This window comes from Homarus americanus, unplaced genomic scaffold (assembly GCF_018991925.1).
Source record: "Homarus americanus isolate GMGI-L3 unplaced genomic scaffold, GMGI_Hamer_2.0 scaffold9729, whole genome shotgun sequence".
Taxonomy (NCBI): Eukaryota; Metazoa; Arthropoda; class Malacostraca; order Decapoda; family Nephropidae; genus Homarus; species Homarus americanus.
The window spans coordinates 491,794-518,570 of NW_024728130.1; the positions used below are offsets into that span (position 1 = coordinate 491,794).

General features: G+C 38.9%; 1 protein-coding gene across 2 annotated transcripts; it reads left to right on the top strand.

Annotated features, from left to right (window-relative positions):
* On the top strand, positions 1–24,906 carry LOC121866017. 2 transcript variants are annotated; one of them, XM_042365599.1, is made up of 8 exons: positions 1–26; positions 8,235–8,303; positions 8,808–9,008; positions 9,198–10,672; positions 11,280–12,747; positions 14,388–14,478; positions 17,804–17,922; positions 20,364–24,906. In XM_042365599.1, exons 2-8 carry the CDS (start codon positions 8,298–8,300, stop codon positions 24,552–24,554), a joined length of 7,551 nt encoding a protein of 2,516 aa, XP_042221533.1. In that variant the 5' UTR covers positions 1–26; positions 8,235–8,297; the 3' UTR covers positions 24,555–24,906. The 2 variants fall into 2 exon arrangements, with proteins under 2 accessions (XP_042221533.1, XP_042221532.1); XM_042365598.1 differs by lacking the exon at positions 1–26 and adding an exon at positions 33–391.
* Positions 24,907–26,777: the final 1,871 nt, after the last annotated feature.

Genomic DNA, 26,777 nt, shown 5'->3' on the forward strand with positions numbered 1-26,777 from the left:
TACGATCGACTTCGTCTTCGTGTACGGTTTGTTGTTCTTAAGACTTGTTATCGTATTATGGTGTCTTTCTCAGTCTTAAAATACCATTACCCTAGTTAACGATTACCCATACCTGTGGAACCAAACACCTATGACATTAATCGAGTGAAGTAACCAATTATATTAATGGAAATAGAAGAATATCCCCCAAATTAAAAAAAAATACCTCCTCACGTCACGACCACAGCATTGTACTCAAGGCAATAATTTTCTCTAGTGTTAAAAATACTTATGAATTATGTGATTGACAGTGAGATATGGATAATAAGTTTAATTTAAGTGAAAGTTAAGAGGGTGTTAAGTAATATAAATGAATGTGATAGCGTTAAATGGTGTAAGAAAACTGAGACATGTAAGTTCTATTATGGGTCTCATTGGTCACTGAGCCAAAGATGTTTTTACACTGTATTATGTATTATATTTTTGCTTTACTTATTTAGGTTTATTTTGGTTCTTAATTATGTTTTATTACTTACATTTACATTCATAGGATGTGTCTCTATATCTTGATTTTACTTATTTAGGTTTACTTGTGTTCTTGCTCAAGTTTGCTTACTTACATTTACTTATTTAGGATGTTTCTACTGAATATCTTAGCTACTTCGGTTTACTTATACTACTTGACGAGTTATCCTTCCCTGACAACAAACTGATGGAATATTTATGGTTATTTCATTATCAACTAATCACCTTTCTTACCATTTAGTAGATTTCACCGAGAAACGAAAGAATATAATTGAATTTAGTGGAGCATTCCAAAATTAAACGCGATATTCACGATTTATAAGTTGTAAGAATCGCAATTTTTTTAAGTCGCAATTTGATGTTATGGTGACATGCAGCGTCGCTCTCGTTTTGTTAACCACTCATCTCATGAAAAATATATATTTTTGCTAGTCTTCTTGCTGTTTTAGATGATTCTCACATTTATCTCTGGGGCAAATCAGTTTTTTTTTATAGTTAGTTTGTTAGGTTAGGATATGGCCTGTTAGGTCAAGTAACCTATTCTAACTTAACTAAAAAAAATTATTTGCCCCAAAGGTAATGTCAGAAGCATCTAAAACAGCAAGAAAACTCGCTAAAACATAAATTTTTCATGTGAAAAAAAGGTGATGGATGGATAACGAAAAATTCTCATATTTATTCCATTGGAGATAAAAGCTTCTGTATTATTTTAGTTATGTGCAGCTATCTCATTCAGGGATTTTGGCATTTGCTATATTTACATCAAATAATTCTATGAGTTTTCCTCTATGACACTTGCCTCGTAGATGTCAAATAACGGAGATATTAGATGTGTTTTATTATCATATATGGGAGCACCTGTTCACTTTGTTTACAGCTGACCCACTCTCTTCGAGCGTAGTCTCACGTCCACAAAGAATGTAAATTTACACCATGACACTTCAACAAAGTTGCTTTCATTGGTACCACATATCAAAATAATTACTTTTTCTTTAATATGGCAAAGGGTTAGCCCTCCATCTAGGAGGTTAGTTAAATTTTTACTTATGCACGGGTCTTTGTTTGGATATTAATGAATGTTTTTCCGGTGATATTTGATGAGTTTCGAACGAATTTGATATTCATTTCTGCTGGAAATCACTAGTTTTTTTTTAGACCCCCTCTCCCCCAACAACAACAATAACAATGGGGGGAGAGCAAGGGAAATCGGGATTTTTGGGTGGGGGAGAAAACGAAAATAGATTGTCTAACCTAACTTAACCTAACCCAACCCCTAGAGCCCCTTACCCCCAGTAGGCCTAGCTTTAACTTACCTAAATGTCTCCGTAGTTAAAGTCATTGGGGAGCACCATGTCCGAAAGTACAATACCTTAGTTAGAAGCGGAAGGACCAGGGATACATAAGAATTGGATAGAATGATCGTCTTTCTCGTAAAACTTGGCAATAAACTTAAATAAATCGTAGGAGCACAAATGACAACCAACCTCCACCACGGCCATTATGAGTCTGGTCAATGAAATTACCCAGGCTGCTTCCTTTGAAAAAATCAAATGTGATCGCTTGAAAAAAATTCGCGAGATGATATCGATACATCATTGGTCACGACAGGATGACGTCAGTCAATATTGCGCATGCGTGATGCGGAGATAACATCTCCTCACAGAGACGAAGACATGGCGACACTTGTGACTGAGCGAATTTAATAATATGGAAAAATTAATCTCTCGGTTTTCCTTAATTTCCGGCTGAAATATCATAGAAGAAAAATGTCTTAGAAATGTCTAAAAATTATGAAATACATACTGTATTAATAACAGTGAGAGAAAGACTGGTGCACAAAGAAAAATTCACCAAAGTTAGGTTAGGTAGGTTTCTTTTGTTGATTAGGTCAGAGTGAGTTAGTCAGAATGATGAGATATATCTATTACATGTGTTAAAAATCCCAGATTCCATGGTTGTACGAAACTAAAATTTTACCAAAGCTTCCTTACCTCGAGATACTGAAAAATAATGCAGGAGGAATAGGTTCTGTGAGATAACGATTTTGACGTGTGAAATGGGTGGAGGAAGACGGCCGAACACGACCTTACCACCAGCGCCGTATTAAGACTACCCCGTAGGAGTGTTTTTTGTTTTTCTTTTTTAGTGGGTATTTGCACCTGATAGTACAAATAACGATTTCAGTATCTGCAGCCAATTTTTGTATTGAGAAACCGATCCTTTTGGTGACAAGAGTTGAGTGCAAATAGTTAGACCATTATTTGATCCCGAGATATTTACACTATTATCGAATACTATAAGAATTTTGCCCTGACAAAACTTGGTTGAAGGTAATAGTTTCACTCTCTGTTAAACAAACCAGTGGGTAAAGTTAGGTAGGTTAGGTACCAGATAGCAAAGTACCGTAAGTTTTTTCTGCTTAATATGGCGGAGGGTCCGGAGGAGTTGGCTTAGGAGTTATGTTAGGTTAGGATTGATTCTGTACCAGATATCAAAGTATATGATGATAAAGTAGATAATGTATGAAATAATTTAAATTTTCACAATTCCATTGTAAACTTTATTTAGGAATAGTACAGAAAATCATCACAAATAACTTCATTGGTGTTTTTTACTCTAATTTGAATAGTTAAAACACTTCTTTTTCATTTTGTTTTGTTGGATATGAGATGGTAATATCGAGTATAAATAGGTACTGTAATTTGCACCCAAATTTCACTATGACACACCTCAGGTGCAGATAACAGTTTCGCTATCTACACCCAATACCCTGATGATGAGGTTCGAGTGCAAACACCCTTTTTTTTTTTAGCTGAAAGGAATTTCATATATATTTAAAAGAGTTTCTTATTGGCTATAGCAGGGGTGGGCAAAGTGCGGCCCGCGGGCCACATTTGGCCCGCCAAATTATTTATGTGGCCCGCCACTGCATTTGGCAATCAGAAAAAAAAAATTCTTATTAATTACAGAAAGGACAATTTTGGAAGTTGGGTGGACATAGCAGCAATACTGGCTCGTCGCTGTTAACCTGTGGCCCGCGAAGTGTGCCACCATTCATGAAGTGGCCCTCCATCAAAAATAATTGCCCACCCCTGGGCTATAGGGATAGGAGACTTGTAATTCGGCAAGAGTTTTTTGTGTTAGCCAATGAACAATGTGTGGGTGCGTCGGGAGCGGAGATTTGATTTTTCAGTACTGTACCAGAATAACCAGATATGGCTGAACAGGTGGAAAGAGCTGTGCCAGCATTGTGTAAGAGATTATTTTACGTCAATTGAGAGTTTCATCAGAAAAGGGGTAATTTACTCGGAAAAAATTTATTTCGTTAAGATTGATGGGGGAGGGGGTTATCTCAAAAACTATTGATTTCCGGCTGAAATGAATATCAAGTTCATTAAAAACTCGTCAAATAACATTGGAAAAACACATTTTTAATATCCAAACAAAGACGGGTGCATAAGTGAAATTTGACCGGAAATTTGGTATCTAGTGTTTTCAGTTATATTAGGTCTGGTAGCTTAATTTTCTTCAGTTTACAGATAAATTAAGAGAGATTGTAGCAATGGGAAAGTAAACATGGCGTTTGAAGGTGGCATCTCCACAGACAGAAGTAATGTAAAATATCACAACAGTGTAATGACGCAAAACACATTCTTATTGCATATTTAGTATATTTTTTTTGAGATAAGAAAGCTTATATCTCCTCTACAGAAATTTTGTTATGTCCTTCCAAGGCTAGACCACTCTAGTCAAGTATTACTTCTATGTTTGTTCAGGTTTACTTACTTATGCAGCTTGAGGATATTTTGCTAAGAAGGTAAATTCTTTCTTTCCTCATGAAAAGGCAAAAAAAGTGCATGAGGAATGTTTCTAGGTAATACTGTAACACTTATATGATTTTTTCTCACCTGAACAAATATACGGCCGCTCCATCCAGACTTTGACTTGTTTTCTACGTCTGTGAAGGGTGGACGGTTCATTTCATGGTCAGGATTTTCTCTTTCTAAGATGATAATACCTGTAGATAACAGACTCATGAGGAGGAACCACATCAGGGAAATTTTGTGTAGAAGAAAACTTGTTCCATATCTCTTGAATAAAAATAAATGGTTGGAGGGACTAATTTTTTTATTTTTGGTTTTCCAATGTTTTTATCGCCAAATTGCCATTAATTTTTTGTGTGCACATGAAAAGACAAATGTTGCAGACATTTACGCATCCATTAAATAAATACAAAAAACCGGTAGTAGCTTTTTAGTATTTATATAATAATTAGAATATTAATAATAGATTTGGTGATTTTGCCATAGGGGTGCGTGATGCCTAAACAGCTTAAAATTATCTCCCGCGGTGAACTACATAAATGATTTATTGTAGATAAGACAAGCCAACCAGAGCTACCGTATCAAACTTACTAGGATTAAAAGGTTTTATTTTGTTATAAATTTTAGGGTATGTTAAGCAGGATGATTACTGTGATTTTCATTTTATTTATTTTTTTATAGTCAACTGAAGTAGAGGGTTTATTTTAGTTTTGGTCATCCGGAAAATCTTAGAAATTTACCCTCCCCCCGCCAAAAATTAGGTTAGATATAGTTCCTGGGTTTTGTGGCCAGGTTAGGTTGTTTACAATACAGGGATGACCGAAACTAAAATTTTGTCAAAGTAGGATGATGAACGGGGTGATCAAAGCGACACACACACTGTACTGTAATCACTTTTATAAAACAAGGGAAAACTAGAAGAAGGAAAGTTACTGTTCCTCCACTCATTACATTGTTTATATGAGATAAGAAACAGGTTTTATCGTACTGTATAGAGAATTTCCCTAAAGTGGGTCCTTGCTGTGAGTGACGTATTACCGATGACCGTATTGTTTTAGGTTAGGCTCGGTATTGTAAGTTTTGTAGGTTATATTGTTCCTTTCCATCAATTAATATTCCCGGACCTTGGCTACCGAGATGCACCAGACATAAACAAAATAAGTCTTGGCATCGTAGCCGTAGATGATTGTTCGGAAGGAAAAGAGTTGTAAAGATTATGTTACGGGAAACATACCTATATCGTACCTATACAGCTCCTCCCCGACTTACGACCACCCGCATTTACGACCTGCCTCAGTCGTACCAAAATTTTGTCAAGTTACGTACAGTATTTTCGAGTCCCAACGTCAGTACACAGACAAAATTTTCGTTTGTAATTCACTTTAAAATGGCTGGCAAGCTTAAAAGTGAGAGTTTTGTGGTGCTGAGAAGAAAAGGAGACACCCATTTTAGATTTCTGTGTATTATTTAAGCATTTTTGACTTACGACCATTTCGACTTACGACCTGGATTTGGGTCCCTAACCCCGTCGTAAGTCGGGGAGGAGCTGTATGGTGAAATGTCTTTAAAGTGGTGTTATTTTAGATTAGGATAGGTAAGGTTAGGTGTAGGTGAGGTAAGGTAAGGTTTAGAATAGGTAAGGTTAGGTTTAGGTGAGGTAAGATTTAGGATAGGTAAGGTTAGGTGTAGGTGAGGTAAGGTTTAGGATAGGTAAGCTTAGGTAAGGTCTAGGATAGGTAAGGTATAGTAATTTAGAATGTTAATATTGTGTACAGTGATATCTCCGTTAGCCGGAACAATTGGTGCAGAGCAGTTCCGGGAATGAGAGGTTTCCGGTTGACGAGATGACTCTCAAAGCTGGAAAAAATCCCTCATCCCCGTAATATTCCGGGTAACGGAAAAATGTTCGCGGAAATTTCCAGAAAATGCACCTGATTTTCATCTCTCAAACCCAGAAAAACTCCCCCATCCCCGGAATTTTACGAATATTGGGAAAATTTTCTCAGAATTTTCAGGAAAATATGCCCCTCGGAAAATCGTTCCTAAAGCTGGAATTTTACGGAAAATTCCAGCTTTGGGAACGATTTTCCGAAAAATTTTTAATTCCGGCTATCAGAGAGTTCCGAGCTTGATGGATTCCGGCTTATGGCGATATTACTTTTCTTTTCTACATCATATTAGGGTGGTGTTGGTTTAGACCAGCAGTTCCCAGGAGTAACTGGTGGAATTGTTTGTCAAGGACCAGGAATATTACTTAATACAGCTCCTCCCCGACTTACGACAGGATTAGGGACCCAAATCCAGGTCGTAAGTCAAAATGGTCGTAAGTCAGAAATGCTTAAATAATACATAGAAAATCTAAAATGGGTGTCTCTTTTTCTTCTCAGCACCACAAAACTCTCACTTTTAAGCTTGCCAGCCATTTTAAAGTGAATTACTAACAAAAATTTTGTCTGTAATGACTGGGACTCGAAAATACGTAATTTGACCAAATTTTGGTACGACTGATGCAGGTCGTAAGTCGGGGAAGAACTGTAATATGAACCAACCAAACCTAATCTAGCCTAACCTAAAATAATTGTCATCTATCAAAAAAAATCCTGTCTATGAAAAGAATTAATGAAACATTCCAGAAAAAATGGCGATGCTGATGATTAGTGCTTAGGACAGATTTGTTATAATGTGAAAAATGTTTTCCTCGTCCATTGTTTGGTGTTCTCATGAGTAGGAAAACATTTATCTCCTTTAGAGGAATTTCCTCAAGTTGCTGGTTCAGTCACAGCTGTTTTCCACTGTTATCAAGTAAACTTCATATTACTGTAACCTGTATACAAATTTTCTTAGGAATATGGAACTAACTTTACCATTTAAACACGTTAGTTTTTGTTAATTTATCCACATCCCAGAGGTTCAGGTGCCTTGATCTCGTGTTTTGGGTGTTCTGAAGACAGACCCACTTTGATATGACCATTCAAATGGTTTGTAAATAATTTTCACACCTGGTATATAGGTACTGTAGTTACTTGTTGAGGATTCTTTATCTCAAAACCTTGGAACTGATTGCATGTAGATTTTCAGGTACAGCACATTACTGTATTTTTAGTTTTTTGATATCTAGGCCTACAGTACGGTACTGTACTTTTATTACAATAGCCTAAGCCAAGGTTAACCTATACAGGCCTGGATCCAGACCTTAGATCTGGCAGATGTTATATTTCTACTAACACCACCACTTCTTGCCACCTGTATTTAACACATTTTACAGTAAACATGATTATGCTAAGGTTCTGTATATTTCATTACTGTACTTCATTTTGGGTTAATGATTTGAGATGTGACCGTCTGCTGTTTTTCTCTGAAAATGGGTTTAAAAATACCCAGTTTTTACATATTTTATTAGGAGATAGTACTGTACTGTATTATGTTGTGGAAAAATATAAAAATGGCTGAAATCCTGTGCTAACCTAACTAAACCTAACCTATATCTTAACTTGCCTACATCTGGAAAACCAAGTACAGTAATTACAAAAGAAAATGAATAGAACTGAAAGTAATCAGAGTACAAAACTGTCTAAAATCACCCCCTTAATTAGGGAACTGCAGATGGCCACGTCTCGTATATTACCTGATTTTGGTAATACCAACACCATTGTTTCCTGTTTCATGCATTTAAGATATTTTGATAGTAAATGAGTACTGTACTCTACTCCACACCCTGAATATCTTAATACTTCTACACCTTGTACCTGCAGTGAGTCATTTAATTCATTCGCTGTTGTCAACAAGTTGTTATTGTTATGTACTATTAGGCAGTTATATTGTACAAGTAGTACTGTACTTATGTTTTATTATTATTTTCTCTCTATCTGCTAGTTTGACATTTCACGTAATTTTTTTTTTCTTCAGAAAAGTGATGGGAACAACATCTTCATTTAATTTGCAGTTTTGTGTTACATCCTCAGCAACAAAATGAGTGTAAGTACTGTAAAGTTTTTGTTGTGTTTTGAAAAATATCATGTAAATGTGTGCTGTATCTGATTTTAGGTTGCATATAAGAATTAGTAGCCAGAATGTACAATTTACTCCCAGTTTTTGAGGTCATGAAACTTTACATCCAGGCTTTAAAACACACCAAGAATATTTTTCTTAACCAAGTGTTAGATTTGGGTGACCTATGGATGGGTAGCAAGTCTATGTGGCTGTAAGTTTCCCATGACCCAAAACTTATGACTTGTATCAAAAAATGTAATATAACTTTGAAAATTCGATAAATCAATCAACTGTACTGAATTCCTTGAAGGGTATGGAGTTACATAAAGACTCATACCTCAGTTTATGTTAGCTTGGCCAGCACAGTAAACAGTAACATAACTCCTCACATTAGTCAACCATATATGAAGGCCATACTAATATAAAATAAAGAATTTAGTGATATTTTAAAACACCATAATTAAGTTTTTGTTTTTCTTTCTCCGACAGAAATTCAGAAACAAGATTCCAGAAACTTGTCGGTACTGGAAGGAAGGCAAGTGTTTCAAGGGCGAGTTTCAGTGCAATTTTGTACATGGGTACGTGTGTCCGGACGATAGACGATGCCGGAGGGAAAACTGCACCCGCTTTCACTTAAGCCAGATGAGGCGTGGACCTCCTCAGAGGGAGTACCGTGGGAAACAGTTTCAGGTTGGTAGCGCGAGTTGACGAGACAGCTGAGTAGCTCATATATTTGTTTATTGAATTAACATACAGGTACAAGGTACTTATTAGGATTTATTCAGGTTTTTCACTTTTTTTATATAATATATCATAAATGTGTTTCAAGTGTTCATTTAAAAGGAATTCTATGGATTATAATGTTAATGATCTCCTCAGAATCACCCAAGACAGGGGCACCGGGACAGATATCGGAGAAGTCGCAGTCGAAGTATTAGTCCACTTCGCCATCAAAAGACATTCCATCGTAGCCGCACTCCCCCTCGTCATCGGAGTAGAAGTCGTAGTCCCCCTTACCACCCAGTTAAAAGTTACAGCTCCCCTCACTGTCGTAGCAGGAGTCTCAGCCCCTCTCGATATCACAGAAGCACCTCTTGGCGCCAAAGTAGAAGTTCCAGTCCGGCAAGATTTCGGAGTAGAAGTTGTAGCCCGGTTAAATCACGAAGTAGAAGTCGAGTTTTAGATAGATCTCGTAGTAGAAGCCGTAGCATAGGTAGACTTCGGAGTCGAAGCTTTAGTATAGGAAGACTTCAGAGTAGAAGTCGCAGTCCAGCCCCGTATCGAAGTAAAATCACCCCACCTCACCACGAGAAAAGTATCAGCCCCAGTCGTCTTCGAAGTAGAAGCAATAGTCAAACTAGACCTCAAGCGGGGTGTAGCCAAAGTCACCGTCGAAGCAGAAGTCGTAGTATAACTCAGTTCAGTAGTAAAAGTTTTAGCACTGCTGATGCTGGTAGTAGAAGTTGTAGCATAAGTAATGAGTACAGTAGAAGTCACAGTAGAAGTCAACTTCGAAGTAGGAGCAGTAGCCCTTCACAATTTCCGGTTAAAAACTGGAGTCCATCCCACTCTCAAAGCCCACCGCACCATCAAAGTAAAAATCGCAGTTCATCCCAAGATGAAAGTGCAGGCAATGTACAGCAACTGGACTTTGAAGATATTTATGCAGATTTAGAAGAAGAAACATTAGGATCATCAGCAGAAGCAGAGAAACATTCAGTAGATAAATTGGTTATTTCTGAGCTTCAGGCTCGCATCACGAGGAACTTTATGAATCCCCATACACAAAAGTTAATGAAGGAAATTTTGAAATCAACTTCAGATAAATCTAAAGATATTTCTCCCAAACCCCCAATTTCACAAAGGCTGCAATCTCCAAATGAGAGTGCAGAAGTAGACCAGTTAGGGCTGGACCTAGAAGAAGTAGGAGAGGAAGTAGATGATATATTTACCAAATCAATAGCTCGAACTGTAGATGATTCAATAGAGAGTGACTGCGAGGAGAGCCTTAAAAGTAGCAAAAGACAGAAAGAGCTCCAAGTTGGCAGTAACCCTTGTCCGCCTAAACCTAAACCTTTGCCAAAACCCAAACAACCCCTGCGTGCTGTTGACATAGACTATCACACTGACTGGGAACTGAAAACGTCCCTGGAAAATCTCTCCAGACCCATAGAAGGGAAGCAGAACCAAGCCCCGATGGCTCCACCAAAGGCTGCCGCTAGTGGGAGCAAGTCCAACAGCTCGTCTCTGTGGACCCCAGCACTTGATCGTCGCCAGTTACAAGAGTCCAAGCTGAAAATATCTTACCACCACAAAGCAAGTGACTGGGAGATTGAGACGCCCTATGTTGGGAGGTAAGAGCTGTAGTCGAATAATCTGCAAAGTTTTGAATGAATGCGAAATGGTAAAATAATGTAATATCTTAACATTATATAAGAGAAGGTTGTGCAGGACTTCATAATTGTGAAATGTATAATGATTTAACTTAAGTAATTAGATCCATACTTCTGAATATAGTAGTACAGTTACTTCATATCTCCTTTGTCTTGTAAGTAACATGCTAAAGGTCTTATATACTGTACTGTATGTGATTTGGTGGTATAATTCCTGTTTGAAACTGGAGATCCTTCAAGTTTTCCTCGCCTCAGTTGTAAGGGACTGGTCGACAGAGATGATAGATTCTTTGCTTATGAGAGAGGACAAGAAGGGATTAATGGGTAATATTTCTCCAAGCTGAGACCATGAGAGTGTAAGGTTAGGTGTAAGTGGATGTGTGTTGACTAAGTTTATTGGTTCCTAAACTGATTAATTGATATTCTTAGAGTAAGGATAATGGCTACTTAAGAGAGATACACTGTACAGCCACACACAAGCAGATGATGGAATTAGCTTCGATGTTCCACTTGTTCCGACTTCGTGATCCTTTTTGCAAGATTTTAATTCCTTTTAATGTACCCACAGGAAGGACAAGAATGAAGCCAAGCAGGAAGACTCGGTGTCAGGAAGAGAAACAAAGACTGGATCAAGAGGCGTGATGTCATCGGTGACCGCCTTCTCCCAGCCAGAGCCTGGCATCCCCTATGAAAACAATCACTTAACAAATGAAAGAATACTGGAACAAAGTATGGAAAATGCCTCCCAGTCAAAGACCATGCTTTTCCCGAGTGGACAGTCTATATCCACTAGCGTTCCCTCCACAATAAGTCACGGAGTCATGACGAACATTTCAACATCATCATCGGCTGCAGTGGGTGCTTATGGGGTGGGTGCTCTGAGTACATCTTCAGTTCAATCTGCTGATCTTATGAGAGAGTATTCAAGGGTTAGGCAGTCATTTCCATCTCCCGAAGGAGGGGGAAGGTCCTCAAAAAAAGTGTCTGGTGAACGTAAGGCCAGAAAGTCATCCGAGAGCCCCAAGAGATCTAAGCATAAACGACACAAAGAGAAGAAATCCAAACGCAAAAAAGAGTCTTCGGATTCTGAGTCTGAATCTGAAGCGAGTAATCACGATAAAAGAGAACCTGAAAAAAAGTCATCGCCAGAACCTGAAAAGGAAAAGTGTGAGGTTGAGGCACTGTTAACAAAAAGGGAATCTTTAATGAAACGAGTCAAGATGCTGATGGAACAGAAGAATATGATGAACGAACAACGTGAAGATATCATCAAGAACCATAAGGGAAGCAGAGACAGTCTCTTCAGTCTTTTAGAAGAGAACTCGTTACTCATGACTGAAATAGGGAAGCAGATTCTCAAAATAAATAACATGGCTCACAAAGTTGACCAGGAAATTAAAGGTGAAGGTGGAGATATTAAGCAGAGTGCATCTGTGTCCAGAGAGAGATCTAAAAGCCCTTACCATTCAAGAGAAAGACAGAGGAAGTCGGGGTATTCATCAGAGAGAGAAAAGCAGAGAAAAACATCATATTACCATTCTCCTGAAAAGACTGAGTTAAATATGTCACCGTTGATGAAGACAAAGAGAACAAGATCTCCTCAGAGGAAGGAGAGTTGGTCTCCTCCGCCTTCAAAACATAAATCTGGCGAGTCATCCAGATCAACAGAACACGCTGCTAAACTATCAAAACATAACACATCTAGGTCACCAGCTCCAGGTTTACCAAAAGAAAGTAAAAAACATTTCTCAAGTCCCGAATCACAGAGAAGTTTGTCTCCTCCAAAAAAGCGTCGAGTAAACAGCAGCACCGAAACGGCTAAAAAGCAAGTGAGCCTTCGGGGTAAAGGTCACCAGGAGACAATTAAGGAAGAGGTGGATGAAACACTGCAGTATGCCCCACTTACCACTCAGAGGACCTTCATTCGGTACATGGACCAAGGGATGCATTGGTGTAAACTGTGCAGTCTCTTTTGTGAAACTGTGCCGGAGTATGTGAGCCACCTGATGACACTCTCTCACATGGCAAGAGTTAAGGTTAGTCTCAGTCCTCATTTCTTATCTTTATATTTTCTTTATATTGTTTTTATCAGTTTTTTAGTATTCATTCTTTGTTCATTTCTCTCTCATGCCTTTTTCATTTAGTCCTTTATATTTTTTTATTGTTTTCTTCACAGATTTTAGTATTCATGCTTGGCTCATTCCTTTCCTACACCTTTATCATATTTTCCTTCTGCGCCAGTCTTCCTTCTACTGTATATATAATTCCACTTATCTCATTCTTATGTACTATTTTACCATCATTTACGGCTCATTCTATACTTTTATAGCCATTCACCTGTTGGCTAGCTAAAAAAAAAATCATATTTAGCTAGATTTTAATTTTATTTGGGTAATTTTTAGTTATTCTAGTTGAGTAATTGTAGCAGTGCCAAGAATAAGGAAGGGGAAGAAGCCTCACAACATTTGCTTACCCTAACCAGTTTCTTTGCAAAGCTGTTTTTTTTATATAGTACGGTCCACAATCCCTTATTCGAAATCTTTGGGGCCAGGTGTGTTTCGGAATTCGGAATTTTACGGTTTCAGAACCACATTAATATTTCTGCAATTTGGGGGTTCTGGACTAAGAAGCATTCTCAAAACAGGGTGAAGGTAGTTTTAGGCTTAAAGTCTTTATCTTATAAAATGTCACAGACTAAACTTAGCAGAATATAACTTGCATTGCTGGAATTCTTGCAAGACGGCGAATAATTTGAATACGTATAGACATCATATATTTTGTGCAAGAGATAAAAAAAAATTTCCTTTAGTGTAGTACATTTAAGTACTGTACAAGTTTTTCAACTCATATTTTTGGGTAGATATACGTAACTTTCTTCATTTATTTCTACTCATTTACATGCACACACCATCCTAAATTCATATTGTGAAAAAGTAAAAGAAATAATTGTCCTAAGGGCAAACCTGTAACTGTATTGTACACTTCTTTGTTGTCGAATCCACTCAATCAGCACACGGTCAAGATCTTGATTTTTTGCCCTATGCAATGTTTTCATATTTTTCATTAGTTTATGGTCATCACTGTCAGTGTAAAACTACAACAACTTGTCTTCTGTTTCTTTAAGTCATATACGGTGGTGGTTCCCACACCATATTCTTTAGTAAGGCTGCACAGGCACACCACGATCAAGCTTCTGTAATACCTCCACTTTCTGTGCTATCGATAATGAGAGATGCTTCCTTTTCTTTTTCTCACTGTTACCCACAGGAGTATCTGAAGCTATTTTTAACATTTTCACAGTGAAATTAAACTCAAAATCATAAAAAATATCAGAGAGCAGCAGACACACATGTGACTGGTAGCAGCGCTGAGACACACTGACGCCTCACACCTGCGTGGGTCATGTTCAGCATCAGTCTGGGTTTGTTGTACACACGGGTGATGCTCCACGAAAAAACTTTAGGTTTTCAGAGCTTTTGGAATTGCGGATAAGGGATTGTGGACCTACTGTAAAAAAATATAACAGTGTGTCCCAATCTTTAAAGGGCAGTAGCATAGTCCTTAGAAATTGTTTTTATTAAAAGGAAAAATGTATATACCTGTACAGTATTTATTTATTTACTTATTTTTTTTTTTTTTTATACCACACCCTGCTCATACATCTTTATGGTTTCAGAATGACCGCAAGTCCTGGCTGGCCAAAGCCCCCAGAGAACAAAAAGAAGTTAAGCCTGCCAATGCACAAGTTCTGACTGTACCTTTGCAGGGTAAGTGTTCACTACCTCAGCTTCACTCCTGCCGTCTGGTCCATCGTTTGTTTTGTTATGTTTCATGTCTCTTTTTGGTGTCTGCTCAGAGTACTGGAACCAATTCATTTACATAATCCCTGTATCAACAAGGAACTTGGAATGGGTTATGGTCTCCCTGTGTTGGTCAGAATGGGTTATAATGAGTTGTAGAGTTGAGATACTGACCCAGTTTTACCCACAAGTCTTTGAGACAGGATCAAAAGTATTCATTTTCAGGTTAGGCAGTAATAAATTTACCACGTACATACACTACACATATCCCTTAAACAATGCAGGGGTTATGTTAATGAAAACCCCGCCTAGACCCAAAACCCTGATGTTCACCTACGGGAAGCCAAACATGCTAAAAAACAAAGAAAACCCCACTCCAGGTGTTGGAAATACATCAAAATCTTATGAAAAGAACAATACTTGCTCACTGAATACTGTAAAGTGTCTAATCAGATTTGCTGTAGGCCTAACAAAAGCTAAGACACTGCGCATGTATGCAGGCTGAGGGTGGTGGCCTGATGGGGGCTGCTGCATTTCTCAGGTTTATTTATTGATTCAGTATTATATTCTTGTATGATCAGCTTTCAGCAAACTAGCTTACAACAGGGTCACTAACACATTGTATAGTATCATTTTTTATGGCATATAAGATGCATCCCCCATTTCAGTAGGGAGTATTTAGGAAAAAACTTTTGTGTGTGTGTTCCTCCGGTAACCGTAGTTTTCTTAAAATATTATACAGTCAACCCTCGCTTTACTCGGTACCCTGCCGAACACGGAATGCTCACTTTCCGCGGTGTGTGTACCCTTTTACGCGGAGAGCGGCGCGAGCAGGGTGCGCACAAGGTCGCCCAGTCATCAAAACATTACTGAGTTCTTCACCCGCCACCCACCACAGCCAGCCCAAGTCAGTAATAGTGATAATGATAGTGAGGATATGGACTTATATGGACTTTGAGGGGTTTGACAAAGAGGCCCTGCAAGCCTCTGTGGTGGATAGTGATACAAGTGATACAGGTGAGGGCCAATAATCTGCCCTCTGCCTCGGAACCAACCCCCCCATCCCCGTGTGCCCAGCCATCTTTTCTACTAATGTAAGTGTTAAAAAACCTAATATTATTGATATTTCTCTAAATTATTAATTGTGTGCATACCATCATAAAATTAAGAAGTTATTTTTACTACAATGTAGGTATTGTGTCTGAAAAAGTGGAGTTTGGGGGTCGGCCCGGTCTCTATTTCAATTAATCCCATATGTTATGTTGTTCACTTTACGCGTTTCTCACTTTACGCGGTCCGCCGTGGGTTCAATTGACCGCGTAAAGTGAGGGTTCACTGTATACAGTACCAGTAAATGTGAGGAATAAATAAAAATACTGTACTGTAATACCAATAAATAAGTTGCAAAAAAATTACTGTACAGGCAATCCCTGGGCTATGTACGTCCGACTTATGAATGCCTGCCAACACAAATGAGGTTAAACGTTAAATTTATGGTATTTTATTTACCTGATGACTCATTTTTTTACTTTCAATTTCTGTATTTTGTCATTCTACAGTGATATCTCCATTAGCCGGATCAATTGGTGCAGAGCACTTCCGGAATGAGAGATTTCTGGGTAACGAGACGACTCTCTCAGAGCCGGAAAAAACAAATCCCTCATCCCTGGAATTTTCCGGGTAACAAATTTTTGGGGGGAAGTTCCAGAATGATGCATTATTTCATCTCTCAAACCGGAAAAAACTCCCCCTATCCCTGAATTTTTTTGGATACCATGACAATTTTCTCATAATTTTTCAGAAAATGTGCCCCTTGGAAAATTGTTCCCAGAGCCGGAATTTCTGGAAAATTCTGGCTTTGGGAATGATTTTCCTAGAGTTTCGGGTTTGAGTGATTCCGGACTTGGGCTATGATATAGTGGGATTTTAAACACTGTTCTGTAAGTATGGTATGCACATAGCATGTGTTTCAACTTAAAAACGTCCCCAGAAACAGAACTCGTTCGTAACGGGGACTGCCTGTATTCCCAAACCAGTAAATAAAAGCCAAATGAAAGTTTTTACACAATTGCCATTTGCATACACTCCCTGCTTTGCTATAACAATGCAGACCAGCAGTGATGCTGGCAATGGTGCCCTCCTCCCTCTCCCTCACTGAGTCAGCTAACTCGTGTACAAAGAAATGTATATTCCCTTTGTGTTTGCCCTTCTGACAATTATTTTTTTGCCATAACACCCTAAAGCTTGGCCTAGTAGCCCTGTGGTTACAGTGGCAAGTCTAACTTGGCTACAATGCTGCCAACGATGTTATCAAATGCAAATGTGAAAAGAAAGTTACCCTGTATCTGTAAATCTTCATTTGATATGAAGATACCTTCCTAACAATGATATTCATTACCTTTTGAGTGATGCATGATGGCTCAGTTTGGCTACTCGTACACATACACAACTGATTAATGAATAAACCAGGGTATATGTAGATGTATAATACTGTATATGAGGAAGTGTGGAACTCTCCCACGCTGTCGTAGAGACCCTTCGCGGCCAGTCGTGGAAGTTGTCAGATGCACGTACACAACCTACCTTGCTCCCCATGCAACCCGTAGTGCAATAAGAGGAGGGGCGAGGGCTGCATTGTTTAAACCGGCTTAGTTTAAGGGATGTGTGTAAAACAGTGTCATCATCATCATAGTTTTATGGCCATTTTCTTTGGGATAGATGTGATTATCTGATGGTAGATCTGCTGCACTGTTTCTTGCAGTCTCTCATGTAAGGTTTTTAACTCTAATGTCATTTCTTACAGCCTATTCCTGTGTCAATCTTGGTCTGCCCCTGTCTCACCTCCCCACCACATTAGGCTCTTGCACCTCTTGACACCTGTCCGCATGCCCAAACCATCGCAGCATCTTACTTTTATGCAGAACTCACCCAATACTCTAAATACCCAGCTCTGAACACAGGGCTTCCTGTCTTTCAGCTCGCTCAAGTCCACGTATGTCATCCTCTTTAACTGCCCATGTTTCACTGCCGTACAACATCACACTTCTCACGCCAGCCGCATAAATTCTTCCTTTCATGTGGAGGGAAGGTCCTCTTGCTGTTAATAAAGGCAGCAACTCCCTAAACTTCCTCCAGCCACTTTTGACTCCTGCATCAGAGCAGGCTTCAGCATCCCCACCGGCTCTGATCATGTCACCCAGGTAACATGGTCAATACTCCTTTATAATACTGTAATGAGATCATATGTGAACCAGTTTATTTACGGAATTAATACAGGAATGGTATATTTCAGGTTTGGAGTTTATTCACTCACTACCAGCATACTACTGCTCCTTGTGTGATATATTCATGAGGGACAAAGGAGAGACAGTGAGACACCCAGAGTCCAAGACCCACGTGTCCAATTACAAAGTAGGTTGTTTATTTGTAATATTTTTTAATTTTATGGCATACATTACCCGATGTCATCCACCAAGTCCATAACATACACGGGTGATTTCAATACATCATTCTTGTTCAGTAGGGTCGGGATATATATAGCGACTTACTATAACGATTTTTTTATATCGCAGCTACCAAAATTATCGACATTTTTCTATATACTGTATAGCAATAATTTTTTATTTCGTGAGGGAAATCGTGCAGGAAATATTTCAAATTTATCACGACTACGAAAATTATCGACATTTTCCAATATATAGCGATAAATTTATTTACAGTAGACTCACAACTTACGTGGGGTTATGTTCCTGGGACCTCCCATAAAGCCAAAAACTGTATAAAGTCAGAAACACTTATAAACATCCCCCAAATCTCCCCAAAAATACGAGTTGAAAAACTGTTCAGTACTTAAATGTACAGTACAGTGGTCCCTCGGTTAACGAGCACAATCCGTTCCAGCAGGTTGCTCGTTAACCGAAAAACTTGTTAACCGAAACCATTGTTTCAATGGGTTTTTGGGTAATTGGTTCCAGCTCACCGAAAATTGCCTAAATTCAACAAAAAAGGTAGAAAAGTACACTTACTTTGAGGTGTGTATGTAGTAGGCTCCTGGATGATGATGATAGGAATTAGAATGGGGGTGGAGGAGAAGGGAGAAGAGAAGGCATTGGGGTGGAAGAGAAGTCACCCCATGGCACCATTTCACCCATAAAATTTTAGTTCTCTTGGTGTAATTCAAGATTATTTTCTTATATCAACACTGCACTGCATTATATATTGTCAATATGTAAAATGAATTTCAAAATGACCAATAATTTGCTTGGAACACAGAAAAAAAGCGTTTAGTTGAAGAGAGTCTCGAGCAAGATGTTACCTCCACTGAAAACAGAGAGAGACTAACGCCTGTCTGGTGTGTTAACAGGCTGGATGGCACGCCAGAAACTAGTTTCTTTACCTTCAATTATGTTCAATAATTGTTAAAATGACTAAAAAAGTTAATATTAAACTTTTAAAATTATTGAATAGTATAAACTTCTTGATATTTACTAAAATAGTAAGGAATTTAAGCCCTAAAACCGATTATTGTACTGTATTGGCGGACTAATACTACAGCTGGTGGACCGCCAAATGCAAGCGAAAACATGTTGAAGTCGGCTCGTAAGAAAACTCGTTAATCGAGGGATTGCTCGTTAACCGAAGTTAAGAATCTTATGGAAGGTAAATCGTTAACCGAGGCGCTCGTTAACCGAGGGATCACTGTACTCTAAAAGACTAACGTCAGTATTGTTAATTCCAATATTATAAATTTATAATATTGGAATTAGTTAATTTTACCGCCACACCACCCCGTTAAGTACTGTACTGCGGTGTCCCTCAGGACTCGTTTAGTTTAAAACTCCGGTTGAAACACGACGACCATCTTCAAGGGAAGATGTTGTTTAATAATATGGGCATAAAAATTTTATCTTTTGTGCAAAATATATGATGTCTGTATTCAAATTATTCACTGTTTTGCAAGGATTCCAGCAATGCAATTTATATTCTGCTAAATTTAGACTGTGCCATTTTATGTCAAGTTTAGTCTATTTTATTGGCCTCCAGAACCTGACCCTATTTTCACCATCGATTACATGTAATTATATATTGCGATGTAGTATATAGCGAACATCCTTGGACCCAATCTCGCGATATATCCCGACCTTACTGCACTTCCTTAGGCTTTGTTAATATCAAGAGTTATTTGTATTTATTTATTTTGGGAGGGGGAGGGGGGGGGAACTTTGCTCTCTTGGGGCTGCCATGTCCTCACTCTGCTCAATGGGATGAGAATGGGGGAATAGTTAACTGATAAATATACATAGCCTTGAGTATACATAGCCCCATAAGTATACATAACCTTAGGTACAGATAGCCTTAAGTATACAGTGCATAGCCTTCGGTATACTTAGCCTAAGGTATACAATGTATACCTTAGGCTAAGTACACCTAAGGCTATGTATACTATACATAGCCTTAGGTATGCATATCATTGAGTATACATAGCCTTGAATATACATAGTCTTGAATATACACATCCTTAAGTATACGTAGCCTTACTCTGTGTTACTAATATAGTGTATAACGTCTTTTAGTATTCGGGTGACAGCAAGTACAGTCCCCTTCACCAGTGTGTTTACAGGGGCTCATCCTGTAAACATTCCCACAAATCATTACATTGAGATATTTGTTTTACTATTGTTTTACTTTGATTCCATAGTGTGTTTAGTTTTGCAAGTTTCCTTTCCCGACCAGCTCCTGTAAATGCACTCGTGAAGGGGACTGTACATATGAATTGTGTAGTTATATAAGATGCACGTCAACAGCATTTCCCCTGCCAGTAATCCTAATGCTGTCTGTGTGTCTGTTTGCAGGTTCACCGGGCAAAGAACCCCATGTATGAGTCAACTTTCCTGAAGGCCAAAACAGCCGCCTATGCCAAGTACAGCATTGATGAGGAACGGAAGCTTCTCGAGGGGCAGTTAAATCTGAAAGAGAAAACCATCGCTCATGACATACAGGAAAAGTTAATGAAACAAATAAAGGAAAAAAGAGATAGAGATAGAGAGAAGGACAGTAGAGATGATAGGTCAGTGGCAGATGCTAAAGATGATAAGGCCAAGGGTTGTGGCAGCATCAGAGTTGCCTCCAGAGGTCCTTCACATTCTAGTGATAAGAAATCTGATAATCGTCAAAAGCACAAAGACAACTCCAAGCGACATTCTGAGGAGCGTCAGGCACCTTCCCAAGAGGATTCCAACACAAAAAGTAAGTCAAGGGATGACTGCTTGAGGGGCAGCGACCAACAGAAAAATGTGAAGGGCGGCGACCACCAGAAAAATGTAAAGGGTGGCGAACAACAGAAAAATGAACATATTCACAGTACCTGTAGTAATGATAAGGAAAAGAAAGATGCCGATGTGAATGAAAATGAAACACTTTCAAAGAGTGTGGAGGAACCTTCGAAAGACAAGGAAGAAGAAAAGAAATCTGCTGTACCAAAACTGCCACTAATAGGGAAAATGCCATTCTTGAAGAAAAGGCCAGCTGGACATGGGGGCAAGGAACAGCATAACACTACACGTACCAAGCAACAGGCGCCAACACAACACGAGTTACATATAGGGGAGGCTAAAACATCAACCAACACTGAAAATCAAGTAGATCCAAAGAAAGTGGGAGACTCATTATTCCCAATTGCTTACAACATGGAAATTATTAGGGAGGAAGCTGACGTTAAAATGAACATAACACAAGAGAATCCAGTTGCAGTGAACGATAATGAAAGTACTGCAGAAAATATTAGTACTTGTCTGAATGAGGTGAAGGATCTATCTCCAGCAGAGGAACCTTCCATCTATTTTGAGGAGCCCAGCAACGAACCAATGCCAATGGACTTTGAGGACAGCAGTGACTCTGACAGTTTCAAAATGTTTGACTCTATGGAGACTGGAAATGAGGAATCTTCAGAATGTGCTGCTGCCGCTACTCTGCATGCTTTAGATTTGCTGAGTATCCCATTACCTGGTTTAAAGCGAGCTACTGAAGCTGCCCCCGCATCAGACATTCTCTTACCACCTGGAACAGAACATGAACAGCACTGTCAAGAAAGCTCAAATTTATCTTTACTTCCTGGAGGTGACGATGGACCAGCTATTGTAATGACTGAAATATGTGGGCCAGAGGTATCCATACAGGATCATAGTTCTGGAGCGTGGAGCAATATCAGCAACAGCAAAGAAAGTCTTCTAAAATCAACCTCTGGAAGTTTGAAGAAGTTAGAGATACCTCTACCACCTGGAACAGAGGACTCTTCTCAGGTCCAAGAAGGCCTGCCACCCCCACCAGGAACAGAATATGAAGCCCCTAACTACCATCTGGGAGGTGACAGTGATGTAGTTATTCCCCTGATAAATGTTGCACCGGTCTTTGAGCCAGGTTTTCAAGACCTTAGTTCAGGGGCTTGGAGCATGGGTAGTAACAGTCAAGAAGGTTTTGGAATGTCACTAATTCCCACAGCGAGTGACAAGACTGCCGAGATACTGCTCCCGCCTGGAACAGAGGATGAACATGTCCAAGAGATATCCTGCCTCCCTTTATCATCAACTGTTGCAGATAATATTTCAGTACCAGGTAGTTCAGATCAGACTGGGGTTCCTTCCCAAGCATTTATTCAACAACACAACTTAGGATTATGCAGTTCAGGTAGTGATAGTTTAGAGGATTTCCCAGTCCCACCATCTAAATCAGATAGGCCCGACCCAGCTGCATCATTGTCCGTAGGTATAGGACTCCCTCAGTGGCCCGTTGTCCAACCATCCAGATGTGCTGTAGTGCCAGATGCTACTAACTTTACAAATTGGAGCTCCCTGTGCCATACAAAGAGAGAATGCACACCACCTCCTCCAGGCACAGAAAATATGATCATAAATGAACTAGAATACACACCTGGTGAACTTGGTGAAGCAAGTATGGAACTGAGTGAAGACAGCGACAGTGAAGGTGACCCTGGTAAAAGGGAGACGACGCCTCCACCTCCTGGCACAGAGTCGACATCTAAATTCTTATCTACCAAGAGTGTTCCCTCCAAAAAGTTTACTACTCCCAAAAGGACTCCGTCGACTTCAAGACATGAAAATAAAGAAATCAAGCCAATCCTTATGGAAAAGATAGATAGAGAGCTTCCTATTCAAATTGTTAATAAGAGACAAAGCTCACATCTTGTAAGTAAAAAAGAAAAGTCTCGAAAATTACCCTCTTGTAATGAAGAAAAAGAAGAGGGACTTGATTTTGAAGTGCAAATATCTTCAGGTGATTTTAAAGTGTCTACCTGTGATACTGTCGTCAATGATCCCCCGGGAAGTCGTGGCGGCGTAGAAAGTGCAACTCAACACACACACAACATGGAGAGTGATGAAACCAATGATAAAGGTGATGGGGAAGATATAAAAGTGCCTGAGTTTAAAGAGACAATTGTATCATCTGAATGTGTTGGTATTGAATCTGGTAAACTCATATCAGAAGATCCTAAGGAAATTTTCGAGAGTGATAAAGGATTTGTTGACCCTTGTGCAATACAGGATGGGGCACTCGGGGATATGGAGGATAGAAGCCAAGACGCGGTAAATGAAAGTGAAATACATACACAGTTTCCTGATAATATTAACACAGGTATAGGACAAGTTACCGATATTATTTTACATCTAACCCATGAAAGTACAAACACCAGTGAGGAATGTTCAAGTGAAAACAGCTCAGATTCAAGAACTACTCTCTTGGAAGATGAAAAACATTTACAAGCTCCGAGTCCTCATTCACGGGACGTGGATGAATGCAGCGACGGGATTGAATGTGTAAGCCAAAACACCTGGAATAGTGAAAAATTATGTGCTCAGTTAGATATAGAATTGCAACAGTCACCTGGTGATTTGGTTGAGACTGAACATGCTGTAACAACTGAAGGAGGAGAGGAAGAAACAGAAGTTGGGTCACAAAGAACATCAAGAACCACAATAGTGAATGAAGGTTCTGAAGAGGAAGTAACACAAGATCAATCCAGTGAAGATTCTGCCGCAGAAACCATAGAATTTGTGAAAGAGGAATCCGAGGTGGAGGAGACCAAACAGTTTGAGGAAATATCAATTACTTTAGAAATAGAGGAGACCAAAGTCAAGCATTCATCCTTACGGAGAACCTCCAGGGCCACTAAAGCTTCAACTGTTGAGCAGGAGTTGAAGGTAAAGCAACTCACTGGACAGAGATCAACCAGAGGCAAGAAAGCATTGACTATTGTTCAGGAAGAGGAAGTCAGAATAAATCTTCCCTCTGAGATAAATAAATCCCTGGAAGAAGATGGTCAGTCTATGGAACCATTAGAAACAATGACCAAAGCTAATAAAGAAATAGAAATCCAAGAACAAGGGAAGGAGATCTCTGACTCAAGAAAAGCCACCAGAGCCAAAAAAGTTACTGAGGCCAAAGAACAGCCAACAAGAGCGAAACAATCCACCACAAGAAGACCAGTAAGAGGAAAAAAGACATCAAAGACCCTGGAGGACAAACTTAAGGCAGAGCCAGTGACTTCACAGAGAGCAACCAGAGCCACCAGAAGCGCAAGTCTTGAGAATAAACAGGAAGAGCACGGAACAGACGCCGTCCCAGAAACGTGTGAAAATATATCTGACGAAGAAATGAAAGGTAATGAAGGTGTTATCGAAGCTGAGAGTAATATGGTAACCAGAGCATCATCAGTTGACAAGGAAGAGGACAAGCAGCCCATCCCGAGAAAGACCACTCGAGGTAAACGAACGCAAGGGAACGAGGAAACAGAGGAAGATACGTGTATTATAGAAGAGACCGTGCATAAGAAAAATAGATCGGCTTCCAGCAAGAGTCGTAATCCTCGTAAAGAAACAAAAGTCGCAAATTCCTCCCGACCCGTGCGCTCTAGCAGGAAAGCAGCAGTTTTAGCGTCGGCAGCCATGGCAACTCAAACGAAGGACCAAGGAGAACTGGCTGATTCACCCATCTCTTTTGAGGAGACGTCTGAAGGAGAGTCAGAATGAACGCGTTATGTGATAAGTCATAGATTCAAGAATAGCAGCATGACGACGTCCTCAAAATTTCAGGTTTGCTTTATCACACAGTCAAGAATTGGTTGAATTGTTTTTTTGTCTTACTTTTGTTTTTCAGTATTCCTCTCGGTATTGCTGAATAAATTAAACAATAAACATTTGTTAGCTATTGATAATTAAACTTTATAAATTAATTGATTTCCATATAACTTTGTTGTATTGGTTATTATTTAGACAAAATTATAATTTACATTCTATCTCCCAAGTTTTGTATGAACGAGTTACAAAAGTATGTTCATGCCTGTTGAACCTTTGTATATATTAAAATCGTGTTTAATGTAAAGTGTTGTGTCATTTGTCTCCCAAAGTAAATTCAGGAAGTGAAAATATAAGCACAGGCATCATACATCACCCTGAAGCCTTAATTGTACAAATGGTCCAAAATTATCTTTATGATTTTGTGTTAAACAATACGACAATGGAATGGATTTTTTACAACCCTGCCGAGACAACAGGATCCGGGCGTTCATTTTGAAATTCATCGTACCCTTCCCTAAAGATAATTGTTGGGGCGAGTGTACAGTACTGTATTGTGTATTTACGATGAAAAATAATAATAATCTTTATGAAAAATACTAATAACCTTCATACTATGTACCACAGTTTGTTGGATGGCCTCAGAGGTAGGAAATAATGACCCCACCACCCCTGCATGACCACAGGATGGAACCTCTGGTGTATAGTATAACATGATCCTGTCTAGAATGACTCAGTGCCATAGACTCAGGGCTTAGAACACTTACCAGAGGATGAATGAAGGTAAAAATAATAATAATAATTTGATAACAGTAGAACTCATTTGGGAGTCCAGTAGTGTAGTTATTGTGATTGCTGTCAGTATTTTTCTGGAACAGTACAGTATTAATCTTTAAGACATACTTAAGTTCTTAGTAAATTTAATTCTACCATATCCACTTTCATTACAGTAAAGCCTCCATTTAATGGACACCAATCTTAATGGGTATAGCCCATTATATGGAGGTTTCACATATAATGGACTGTACACTCCTATATAATCTGTTAATGGAGGTTTCACATATGTCAAACCTCTATATAATGAACTACACTCCTATATAGTCTGTTAGATCAAGGTCTCACCGTATAGATTTTCTCTAGGATTGTCCTTTTAACACCTTCACTATGGGGACGTCACTTTTAATATGTTATTTGGCTAACACCAGACGATTTTATTCAGCTCTGAGGTGACCCTATACACAAGGAGTTAATATTCTATTTTTTCAAGAGATTCAGTCTACCATGAGTTTCTCCTAACTTCGGCAAGTGTAGAAAATGGCCTTAATTGTTGGTGATGATGTGAAACCAGTCTGGGTCAGAAATTTTCTCCCTCCTAAAATAAAGCAGTATTGACCCCAAATGAGTTAAAACAACATACTACAGCATGCTCTGACAATTCACAGATTTTTATTTTGCGGATGACACCATGGATGTACCCAAGAATGTTGGTATTTTTAAAGTTGCTGGCATTTTTGCAGCTGGGACAGAGAGCCATTCATTCTAGAGACAGTAATTTCTTTAGTGTGTGTGTGTGTAGACAACACACACAAAACACATACAAATGGGAAAATACTCTCCCAGATAATCAGGAACACAACAACAAAATGTATTAAACAAAGCATGGAGTTGACTTGAGGGTACACTCACATTTTTAATACATTTTGTTGTCTTGTTCCTGATTATTTGTGAGAGGATTTTCCCATTATTTATTCTTATGTGTTTTGTGTGTGTTGTCTACACACACACATACAACACAGGTAAAAGAAATAATTGTCCTAAGGGCAAACACATAAAGGGAATACTGTATACATTTCTTTGCACAATAGTAAAAATGCACCCCGCCCCCCTGGTCAACAAATGTTATTCAAGGATTTGCCTATTCGCGACATTTTGAGAACCTAACCCTTGCGAATTTTAAGGGCATGCTATACCTGTACCAGATGACAGTCAGGGTAAGTCATTTCAGAGATTCATGCCCGTGACTCGGTTTAATAACCACGAAGAGCTAACTTTTCTTCACGACAGTACAGTACTTAAGAAACAGAAAGTAGGGTGTTAGTCTCCAAAGTTTTACCATATTGGCTTAGAAAACAAAGTTATCTAAGCAATGAAACAAATTTTAGTCATTCATTATGATAT